Genomic DNA, 12,550 nt, shown 5'->3' with positions numbered 1-12,550 from the left:
TTTAATGTGTTTAATTATTTTTATACATTTACATTTTTTCATTTTTATTAGATTTTTTGAGTTTCGTGATTGTTTTTGGCCTACTGTTATACCAAAGATACGCTAAAATCAAATAAATCTGAGAAATATTCAGTAATATTCACTGAGAAAGATTCAGTGTAGTAAAACGTGTGTATCCAAGATAACTGTTTTGTACTACTAGGGCGGGAGCTAATGATTTTCCTCCAGTCAGTGTGTGGGAGCGCTGGGAGGAGCCTTTGACAGTCTATGATTTTGCTTGAGTTGATTTGTATAGTATATCGCGCGAACTGACGCTGTGTTTTCGCTGTTTTACAGATCTGTGGTTGCGCGCAGAGACGCATGTTTTGCACGCTCCCGAGTAGACAGCGGATAGCACTGGAATGATATTCATGGGCGGTGGACGTAGAAAATGACCTTTTGTGATAACGACGAGGGGTTGGATTTTTCGTGCTCATCACTAGATTCAATCACGTTATATTGCACTCTATTTATGTTGATTTAAGAAGTCTCCGTCGCTCGCGCTGTTTGGATTTTCTTTCCAGAATGGACCGCGTCAAGAGTTCCATGCAGCAAGTCCCCAACCCGATTCCTAAAGTGCTCAGCCGTCGCACTGGTGGTGCCAACAGTTTGGAAGCTGAAAAGGAAAACTTCGAGCGTAGTCAGGTAAGGAACTGTAACCACCGCGGGGCAAGTTTTTCTTTTCTTTTTTTCTTTTTCATGCAGCCAATGCATCGCCAACGAGCTCTTCGTATTGCAACCCATTTTTACATTCATTCCTTAAAAATAACGAGTGAGTTTTTTTAATTACTAGTATTCCGATTGGCTAATGTCTAGTAACTATTCCAATACTTATTATTAGATTCTAGTACTTGCTACCAGTTGTAAAGCTAGCTATTTTAGAATGTTAACAGTAACATTTCTTATCTCAGTAGTTACATGTGTTTGCTGGTCAGAACTTTATAGTTAAATTAAAGTCTTACTAAGATTTAAAATTTTAACAAACTATTTATAAATAATCTAATAGACTTTTATAGTATTTTCAGGTTGTAGGAACTGAAATTGATGGTACCAGCAACAAATGGAATTCAAACTATTCGAAAGTGAAGAATTGAAATCCCACTCTTGACTGAATTAAGACAAAAAATAGCCATTTGTTACGAGAAATAATTGAATATTGACTAGTATAGAATGATTATGATCTAGTGACTACTTAAATATAGATAATTGTCAATATTGGAATAGTACATTGTAAAAAAATATTTTTCAAAGTTCTAAGTAAAGCAAAGATTATTGGGTTATGGTTATGGCTATTTCACTTTTTTTATTACTTAAAATTACTTTTTTAATTTTTTTTGTAATTATTTGTGAAATTTACTAGTAATTTCTGAGTGAAATTTGTTTTAAAGTAAATCCCACTCAATTGTTTTCAGTGTAATGTTATCTTATACATTTTTGAGAGCCTGATTATAAAAACAAAAGTCTCACCATTAAAATCCATGTCTCATGCACACAATTATAATGATGTTCTCATTATAATTTTATGTAGCCTTTATGACAGACTTGCGCTGCCCACGTTGCACTTAACTGCAATTTTCCTTTTTGAAGTGATTCCAATAATATTTCAAGCAATTCAAAACCATCATGGCAAACAGTGCGCATCTGAAATGTCTTAGCTGAAGGAAATAATAATCCATTATTTATTGGTTTTAAGTTATCGACCGAATTTTCTTATCGAGCTGATAACGATAACATTAAAAATGAACATATATCGCCCGAAACCGATATGGTGGCTGATATATCGTGCATCCCTATTAGTAACACAATTAATTATTCCCATCTTTCAAAAAATATCTTGGCTAGCAAAATATTATTGTGAGTGTGAGCTAAAACAAACTATGTTATGGAGCAAAGTAGGTAGTCAGAAATTGCATTATTTGTTTTTAATTTAATGTATCATTAAATCAAGCTAACCTGCATGCTTTATAAGAGATCACTGTCTGATATGATGTTGAAATGTGAAGCTGTTGGAAGTGTTTTTTTGCTTTGAGTTCAAAGAACTTTACCCCATAGTGTTTACTTACACAATTTTTGATGCCTGAAGCTGCGTGTTTGTCCAGATCATAAAATTAATATTTAATTATGGACATGCAAACTGTCATGTTTACAGAACGATAATTGATGGCCTTTTAAATTCAGCTTTCAGTTCAGTGAACCTTTGCCCATATCACACCTTCATTTTATCAGTTCACAATCTAGTGTAATTGATTTAGGACGGGAACAAAGTTCCACCTGGTACTCCTTCAGTATATGTTTATATAGGTAGTGGTTTGCAAAGTGCCATTAAGAATTCAATTACATGCACACTTTTTTCATCAAATGATAGTAATGCACATTATAAGATGTTTACCTCATTAGTATGAGACTGTTTCAAAATCAAAGAGATCCTTAGAGGTCTTGTGTTTCCAAACAGTTGCCCATGTATTGAGCAGACGTAAAAGCTTTTAGTGGCTCAAAGATGCAGCACTAAAACCAGGGGGCTGAGTTTGATGGTCATGCATTTTGGTTCTTGCCATTAGCCTAAAGTGTATTTGGATGGGTCTTCAGTCTTGTAGAGAAAAATAAACAATATCTTGTTTATCGTGACCTTTTTTAAAGTGCACATTGAATTATGCAGTCAGTGTCTGGGTGCTTGAGCCTGAAAGTGTGTTGTGAAGTATGGAGAAATGCATTCTCATTGTTCATGCACTCTTCTCACTTCTCTGGGGGTCTTTGCCCTCCCCATCCAGAGACAGCCATCACGAAAAGTAGGTCACATGAATGAAGCTGCAGCCGACTGCCCTACTGGTGGGTTTCGGAGTGTTTGAAAACAGCATGACCTCGTTCTTGCAGAGATTTCTTGAGACTGAGTTTGTGGAGGCAACTAAAATTTGCTTAATTTCTGGTTTCATAACAACGTCCGCAATATGCGGCATAATGTTTGATTCAAGTGTGCATAGTTCAGTCCTCCTGTTTACAACTAGGACAGTGACATGGATTAGTGAGACTTATGTGACGCATGCGCTCTTGAACTCCTTTAGGACCGCTCTCTGGGTCAGACTCAGAAACGTGAGTTCAGTTGTTCATTTCCTGATTTTAGAATTAATTTCATTAATTTGATTTGAAGCTTAAAGTCCCCCTGCAGTCAATCATCAAAACTCATCTTTGAAAATCAACTTAAACCTATATAAATATATATATATATATATATATATATATATATATATATATATATATATATATATATATATAAATAAAAAAAACATTTTCAGTGAAAATAAATTCTTCATGCCTTAAAGCTGCACTCCGTAACATTTTTTTGTGTAAAAAATTGACAAAATTCATATAATAAGCGAGAACATCATGAATCCATTTCCCAAACCGTGTTTTTGTCTTATCCTGAATCACTACGGTAAACCTATAGTAAGTGTTTATATTTAGACTATTTTAGACTGGTTCGGGTCGTACCGCTGTGGAGTAGCCCAGTGCCTGCGTGACTCGTCATAGATATAAACAAAGAGAAGTAGCTCCGGCTACAATGTTCTTCCGCAAGACTCATGCAGTTCTGTTTGTTAACCACCAGAGCGGCAAAAGTTACGGACTGCAGCTTTTAAATACCTTGAATGTAACTACCCTTGCTTATTTTAGTATTTATGGTACCATGAATATGCAAATGAGTCCCCACCTCCACTCAATCACACGAGCTCGGACTACCTGATCCACTCGGTCAGCTATGGTAAACGCTACACAGTGGAAATTATGGATTAATTCATCCATGTATGTTTGAACCAGAAACTGATTCAGAAGAAGAGGAAGAGCGAATTATACAGGCAGTGCTAAGCAGCCTCAAACGAGAGCAAGAGCACCATCAGATGATACTGTAATAAAATCATATTGACGAAATAATTTGGTTAACGCACCAATGTGTATTTGTGTTTGCGCTCTGGAGAACATCAGATGTTTCTATTTACTACGTGTTTTTGCAGCATTGGTTGAGCAATGCAGCCAATCACAGTCATGTTTGTTGATCTCTTGAACACAGTGACCAATCAGGGGTGTTTAATTTAGTCAGAATTCACTCACCATTCAAATGGCTGGAGTTCTTGTTTACGCTGAATTCTGCACGCTCGCGATTCCTCTCATGAACAAAGTGTTACGAAGTGACACGATGTAAATAAAAAATTCATTGTGCAATGTAGACAACTTCATTGATTATAACAGAATTTTGTAAAGGGAGCTGTCTTTGCACACATTCTAGGCTATATATAATCAGAAATTAAATATACATTAATTAATATGATTAGTCTTTGGCTTGAGAACGTTATCAATGTTAAATAATGTGTTGCTGATGTTACACAAACCATGTTCCCGTTCCACTTCCACAAACCTAAAAATGTGACCCTGGACCACAAAACCAGTCACATGGGTCATTTTTTGGAAATTGAGGTTTATACATCACCTGAAAGCTGAATAAATAATATTTCCATTGATGTATGGTTTGTTATGATAGGACAATATTTGGCCGAGATACAACTATTAGAAAATCTGAAATCTGAGGGTGCAAAAAAATCGAAATATTGAGAAAATCGCCTTTAAAGTTGTCCATTTATGTTCGCGATTGTGCTGCATTCCCTCACAAAAATAAACGTTTTATACGGCAGAAAATTTACAAAATATTTTCATGGAACATGATCTTTACTTAATATCCTTATGATTTTTGGCATAAAAGAAAAATCGATAATTTTGACCCATACAATGTATTGTTGGCTATTGCCACAAATATACCCGTGCGACTTGTGACTGGTTTTGTGATCCAGGGTCACAAATCCGTATCATTAGAAATAATTATAGGAAAAGCACTGCCCCACACATTGACTGGATTGGATATAAGTTTGAAGGCAGGTTTCAAACCATGTTTTTTAGACTGTCTTTGGTACACTGCAGTTATAAGAAGAAAATACTCAGCAATGGTGTTGACAGATAAATTTGCACATGGTTTGTCTTAAAGCACCACACAGACAAACAACATAAAAAACTTGATTTTCACCTAAGGGGTTCTTTAACTATAAAGCCTAAAATGGCAAGGCAAGGCAAGAGCCTAAAATGAACGTTCATATCTAAAAATAATACTTCAAACAGCACAAACTGATCAGGTCTCTGTAGGAAATGCTATTGTGAGCAGTCCTTATCAGCTAGTTTGCCTGGAGGAAGTCTGATCCCATAATATCCCATCTCTTTTCTGCTCTTGGAACGCTATGTTTAGATTAATGAGCCTTCTGTGGTTTGAGTTCAGCCTGTTTTAAATGAGAGGATGTTAGTGTGGTTCTCTGTAATGACATGAGCATGGCTTGCCTTGTGGCTGGGTGTTAGAAGACTAGGGTCTACTTAACTTTAGGTTTATATGGAGGAAATCTAAGCAGGGAACCTTTGTTGTGGTCAGAGTCTAGCAGAGGGACATCCGGCCAGCCTCGGAGTCAGAATCTACGCCGATTAAATAACATGTTAAGCGAGTGTTGCCAAAATAAGTCATCTGCAAATCATAGCATAGTAAACATCCTGCAGAACATTTTGTATCAGGCAAAGTTCAAGATAGTCAGTATGAAAGTAAAGTAAAGTTGACCGCATTTACTTTTGGTTCACATGTGCACATTTTTTAAAAATAAAATTGTTAATGAAAATAAGGGGTGTATTGGTACTCAAAAATGACGGTTCGATACAGCAAGGGGGAAAACTGATTTTGTTTTGAAAAAAGAGTGTTTTTTACTCCATACACTGAGAAGTTCCACATGTGCAGTGGTACACGTGTGTACCAAACCAATACCAACCCTGTACCGAAAGTTTTGGTATAAATATTATGTGTACCAATACACCCCTCTTGAGTATGTAAGGAATAATTGATGACCGTCTGTTAAATTATTAGAAAATAATGCACACCAGAGGTGGAAATGTGGCTACGGCGCGAAGCAGGTATGCATTATTTTCTAACAATTCAACGGAACGGAGTAATTTATTCCACTTATACTACGGTTACCGTATACCGAGTATGTGCTTTCTGTACATAATAAAACGGCATGGAAACATGATGGAAATAATTAGACATTTTTATCCTATTGTCTACTATATTTATTTGTTTGGTTAGTGTCGTTGTGGGTTTTGGTTCTTTTGCTGTTGTAGGCTGTAAGGACCTTTGAAATAACTGAAATCATTTGGCAAAGTGATGTGGACATGTAATGGAACTACTTTAGCCGTGCGTTTGCCTTAGAACGTTCATCAACCAATCAGATTCAAGCATTCAACAGTCCCGTACTATAATACTAATCTGCGTTTCCTATGAAACTATTTTCCTTTTCTGCTACTGTCACTTAGACCAAAAGAAAAATGTTTTAGCAAACTTGCATTCAGGTTTGCTTCAATTCTTTTATGTAACACCTTTTTTGATGTTTTCTGTCAAAATTAAAGCTTTGCGGTTTAACATTTCAAGACAGCCATAGATATTACTGTAGACATTTTACAGCTGTACACTTGTACTGTCTGTAAAATAAAATTATTACATTTTTCTTAGGGCTGCCGCCTGATAGTCAACTAAATGTTAGTCGGTGAACAGAGGATTGGCCGACCAAATTTTAATTAAAATGATTTAATTATTAATTTAATAATTAAAAAAACTGGACAGGAAGTGGCGATGTCACGCAGTCTGTGATGGACTGATCGTTAACTTGGCTGGTCCATGTGGTAATTATGTCGGTAAGGTTATTATGTCAAATTATGTCAAATCCAAACGTAGATAAATGTGCGCTAGTATTAGGTGGCTATCCAAGTGTTTGTGCGGAGTGTGGAAGCTAAATTAGACCGGCTCATCCACAATACTGTGGAGATGATGAATCAGCGTCGCTAATTTCATCTTTGCAGACAACACTGACTCGGAAAACACTAGTTTAATTATAAATTATTAATGTTGTCTCACTGCAGCGCGCTTTAGATTTAAAGGCTCATTATTATGATTTAGTATTTCTCTCTAATGTAGAACAATGTTAGCAATGTTATGCATAATGTTCTTTCTCAGACCTAAAACTCAATCCATTTTCTGATGCCCCAGTATATATTTACGTAATTAAATAATATCATAAATGTGATTTAATGGCTTAAATAAACAAGTACCTAGTTGACTAGGAAAATCTTTGTTTGGGCACAGCCCTAAGTTTTCTTCCGTAAATTCTCAATCTGTCTGTGATATTTTAGGGTGTTTTCACACTTTAGGGTGCAAATGCAGACCAAAAAAGAAAATGATACATTTAGTCTTGGTTCATTTAGCATTCAGACTGTCATTTTTAAGACCAAACATAAAGATACAAAAAAACAAACATTTGACTTATATTTTGTGACAGAACTTACCAAACATCCAAAACAATGCTGTGTGCGGGGACACACTTATAAAATGTGTAAAAGGAGTCAAAACAGCGGCAGGAATTCCTCCGTTGCACACAAACAAAGATCTGCTGCAAGGAGACACCATTTTCAACAACTATACCAAACTGTAATGGGCAATGTAGTTCCTATGACGAAAAACCAAGTATGGTCGAGCATTCAGTCCTTTTAAGGGTTGCATCTTGTGACATCACATCCTGTTTTTGGTTCGTTTAGAGATCTTTGGTCCGTGTTGCATTCATATTTCATTTTTGAACCGCACCAGAGTTCATTTTGAAGCGGACCGAGACCCACATTTTCTGCGCTTTCGGCCTGCTAGTTTGGTGCGCACCAGGGTTCGGAGGGCAGCGTTCACACTCATTCAAATGAACCGCACTAACAGAGCAATCGCACCAGAGTTCGTTTTAATCAAACCAAACCTGCCAAGTGTGAACGTACCCTTACAGTGAAAGTTTTTGTTGTTGTTGTCACTTTAATGCAAATTTAGGCAATTCTTTTTCTATTATTCCCATTTCCTCTCCTTCTTTAAAGCAGTTAATTGTATGACCCTGCATCTCTTGTGCTTGTGTTCCTTCCTGTGTTGGTGCCGTGCCCGTGGAGGAATTCTCGGGAGGAGCCTGATCTTGCCCCACTCTGTTTTTCCAGGACTCACCCACACTGAGCCAGACAGTCGTAAGCTTGCCTCCCTTTAAGCAGCCAATCTCTGCTTTCAGCGTGTCACTTCCTCCATCTACAATAGTTGAAATATCCTTGTTATATCTTTCTTTTTCTGATTTAAGTTACCTATTTCTCAGCTTTAAAAAGTTTAAAGTAAGTTTTCACACTCTTTCAGTCTCACATGTTGACATGTACTGTAGCTCCTCCTGCGGTGTAGAGGGTGAGGAGGGTTTGTTGGGGTCATTGACAGCAGGAGGGCATGTATGAAAAGTCCTGAGACAGCAGAACACGCGGTTCTCGCTCGCTGTGGATTAAAAATCCTATGCAGTTTGGCGGGCGGCCAGATGCCTGTGACAGAAACAGCGTTCAGGTCATACTGCTGTCAAACAGACCATTAATGCAAATAATGCTGGGAATGTAGTCATATTAGATGCTGATTGTTGATTATTATTTTACGTCTCTACCAAATTGTGTGTACAGATGCAGAACAGTTTTTTTTTTTTACATAGCCAAACTTTTAATGCAAAGTATGATGATCAAATATGATGATCCTCTTATGGTGGACCCTCTTACTAAAGTATAAAGACAAATATATATATTTTCTTGTATTCAGACCCATTTACAGAAAATTGATAATTTTTTTAAAAACAGAAACGATAAAATATAAACGATATATATATATATATATATATATATATATATGTATATGTAATATTCTTGTTGACCCTGGTCAAGTTATGAAAAATCCTTTTATTTTTCCAGTTTTTAATTAAGATCTTTTAAAGTAATTGAAATTTCTATAAAAAATATACATGTTTAATTGCCATTCTTCTCTGTAAAATAATTCAGCAGCTAGAAATTGCATTTTATGAAGTCTTTGAGAAGTCATGAAAATTCCTTGGTCTAAAGATGTGGGAATCCTGTGGGTAGTAGCAAAGGTCACATTTACACAGTGATGGCGGCGGATACAGTGCGCTCAGATCCACTGTAACGTTTTTATTTTTATTCATTATCTAAATTGTTTGTCATTTACCAAGGAGTGTTAGCAGTTTTTCAGGCTTGTGGTCAGTGCGAGATGGACAGACATAGACAGTGTGTGGGCAGTGACTCATTGGCAGTCACACTACACTGTTGTAGCGTCTCTCTGGCTTGAATATACTTGACCAATGAAGCACAGCAGTGTAAACTGTCCCGATGGGCCTACCACACAGTACCAGGAAGTGATTGCCCTTTAAAGAGCATGCTTTGTCTGGATGAGCATGCCCCCCCTCCCCATTTTTCCTCCATGAGTGTTTTGGTCAAACATTGACTGGTATCATGTCCAGATCAACTGATATTGTACCTTTTTTTGGATGTCTCTCTAAACAATTGCTTTTTTTGCAATAGATTTTATGTTGGGGATTTATGCAAGTAAGAGAACAGAAACTCTGAGGATATAATTCTCTGAGATATATAATATTCTATCATATAATATGGAAATACACAACAGTTCATAAGTATGGGGTTGGTAAAAATTTTTTTTTAAAAGAAATCTCTTATGCTCAGCTCACCAAGGCTGCTTTTATATACAGTAATATTGTAAAATATTATTACAATTTAATTATCTTTTTATGTATTTTATAATGTAATTTTAATTTATTCCTGTGATGGCAAAGCTGATTGAAAATGTAGCTTTTCCATCACATGAATAAATTACACTTCAAAATACATAAAATGAGAATTAAGTTGTTATACTATTTTACAATTGCTACTCCGTGTTACATGATCCTTCAGAAATCATTCTAATATACTGATTTGGTGTAGAAACATTTTGTGATGCATTTTTTCCCCCAGGATTCTTTGTTGAATAGAAGGTTTACAAGAACAGCATTTAATTACTGTCTTTACTGTCACTTTGATCAATTTAACGTGTCCTTGTACATAAAGGTATTCATTTCTTTAAAAAAACCTTACAGACCCTTTTGAGTAAAGTATTCTAATAGACACATCTGTTTGTGTTCTTATGGTTTTTATTTGAATTATTTTATAATGTTTGACATGCTTTTTATATATGCTAAATTATATTTATTTCAGTTGAATTAAATATAAATGTGCCATGGGAACATTAGGTCATCTTAAATTAAATGCATATCATTTAGAAAACAGAATGTATACAAATTCTGTGGTAAAAAGACCATTTTTGCTTGTAATTTATAAAGTATCACTTAATTACCTTAAATCCATCCTGAAATCTCAAACATTTTAATCTCCCTTAAAACAAGATTTGATCAAGTGACAAATTTTTGCTTAAAGGCAAATGCAGGTAAAAACATTTTTATGAAGTAAGCGTACTTAAGGAGGGAGCTTGTTTAGTAAGATTTTACCAGAAAAGGTTTTAGAATTTTTAACTTTATGATATTAATTGCTGTGTTTTTTCTATTTGCTTGGTTTTTATTTTTACTTTATTTATGTAACTCTTGTACGTAATTCAATTTTGCCATTGCAGATGCTGACATGACATTAAATACAACTATACTACTAGGCTACTACTACCATAACGTATCACTAACAGCTAGCAAGTTTTATGTACCGACTAATTTTCCTAACGATTTATTATATGTTCTTACATATTTCTGTTCTCACTATACTTAATTAAAACCCTTTGTGTGTAGCTCTCCTGTTTAAAGAGCACCTGTTGGGAAAAAATAATAATGTATGAAGCAGCTCATTGTCATGCTGATTTACCAGAGCATCAAAAGTATCCAGACGAGGGCGCCATTCATCAACATTACACACGTCATCATGTGCAGGAGTGTTTAACTGGGATGTCATCAATCACGTCATATATCCTGCATATCGATGATAACAAGCCTATATCAACTCCCTTAGGCAAACAGTTATAGATAATGCATCTGTAAATCTGCACATGGCATAACGCATTATGCTTGCAGTGGGTCTTTTGTATCATTGCAGCTGAGTTTTAGTGCAGTCTGATTTCCTTATTTTGACATTTTTTGTCTCGGTATGTGTAAGACCTTGCATCAGTCTTGCGATACAAACATTGCCACTTCTGTTTCTTTTTAGTGATGTAACATTTGACAGAATTTTGCTCTCGCTCTCCTTTTGAGTCAAAAGCTGTGGCAAATGACATCAGTGTATGAAGAACTCCTCCTCTAGCATTACAATCTGTGTTTTGTGGTCCGTACCTGTCACATAATATTTAGCCCATCGTCTAGCGTTTCCATTTAACGTTTATGACACACTCTCTTTAGGCAGGCAGTGGCTTTTCTAGAGCGTTCTTGGCAGTCTAGCCATCTGCCAATCGGATCCCCAGCGCGCGAGGAGGACGAGGGGGAAATACGAGAACGGGAAAGAAAAGAAGAGAGGGACCGTTCGATACTGAACCGGACACATGTTGAGTTAGCGGACCGTTCCTGCTCCCTCCGCCTCCCTCGGCAGTGGATTCACAGTCTGCTTTTGATTCCCGAGCAGGGAAACGGTTCACATTCCCTTCCATAACCCCGTTTGAACTATGGACTCGAATAAAATGGTAGGTTGTCGATGTTGATGTTTAGCGGGTGTTGTGCATCTACACGTTTTGGGGGGGTGGGGAGGGATTCGCGCTTGCCTGTTCGCGGGGTTGTTTTGTATCGAGGATTTTATGATTTGGAGTAACAGCCCTGTGTTTGTTTACCTTTACCGTCGCGAGCGTTCACTCCTTGGACCGTTACGTTTAAAACAAGTTGCAGCGGTCTCGCGAAATAGTCGTATTTTAGTCAATTTTGGGCTCGTTAAGTATTTCCAAAAACATTCCAGGATTTTAGGAAGTCACAGCGAGTGTGCTAATATGTCTTGTCCCTGAGAAATAGCGTTTAAATGGACCGCTAATGTCTGAACGTTTAGTCAACAGGAACGCACGATCCGTTTTTATCTACTTAAGTTAAATGGATAGTTCAACCCAAAATACTAATTCTGTTATCATTTACTTATCTTCATATGTCTGTATTGTTATTTCTTTTTCGCAATACAAAAGCAGATGCTAGCCAGAATGAGTTACCATTCACTTTCATTGTGTGAAAAAATACTCAATTAGCCTAATGTAAATGGTGACTGAGACTTTGAGACTACCAGCCCTTAATATTCCTCCTAAGATCACCTTTTGTGTTTCACAGAAGAAAGTAAGTCATAGAGGTTTGTTACATTGAGTAGCCTAAGTGATGACAGTCTTTTTTGGGGAACTGTCCTTTTAAATGTGCTGCTAATACAAACTTTTGGGGTTTGAGGGTCACGCAACTCAGTTGTGTGGACTTAAATGTTGGATTTTGACTCTTGAGTGGCTCTTTTGATTCTTGTAGGATCTGAGTCAGTATCTTCTGTACCTTTTTTGGTCTCACGATTCACACTGTTTTGACTTGAATCGCCGCATCCTCCT

The 12,550-nt window shown here is 36.5% G+C and overlaps 1 protein-coding gene across 1 annotated transcript in view; it reads left to right on the top strand.

Moving 5' to 3' along the window:
* Nucleotides 1-367: 367 nt before the first annotated feature.
* Nucleotides 368-12,550, top strand: part of hip1 (huntingtin interacting protein 1) — a 35,652-nt gene continuing 23,469 nt past the window's right edge. The window contains exon 1 of the mRNA XM_084125595.1: nt 368-684. Coding sequence (XP_083981721.1) covers nt 565-684 — 120 coding nt within the window. The 5' untranslated portion in view covers nt 368-564. The remainder of the gene's footprint in view (nt 685-12,550) is intronic.

Source organism: Abramis brama (genome assembly GCF_963993115.1).
Source record: "Abramis brama genome assembly, chromosome: 10".
Classification (NCBI taxonomy): domain Eukaryota; kingdom Metazoa; phylum Chordata; class Actinopteri; order Cypriniformes; family Leuciscidae; genus Abramis; species Abramis brama.
This window is presented reverse-complemented; position numbering and strand designations above follow the sequence as displayed.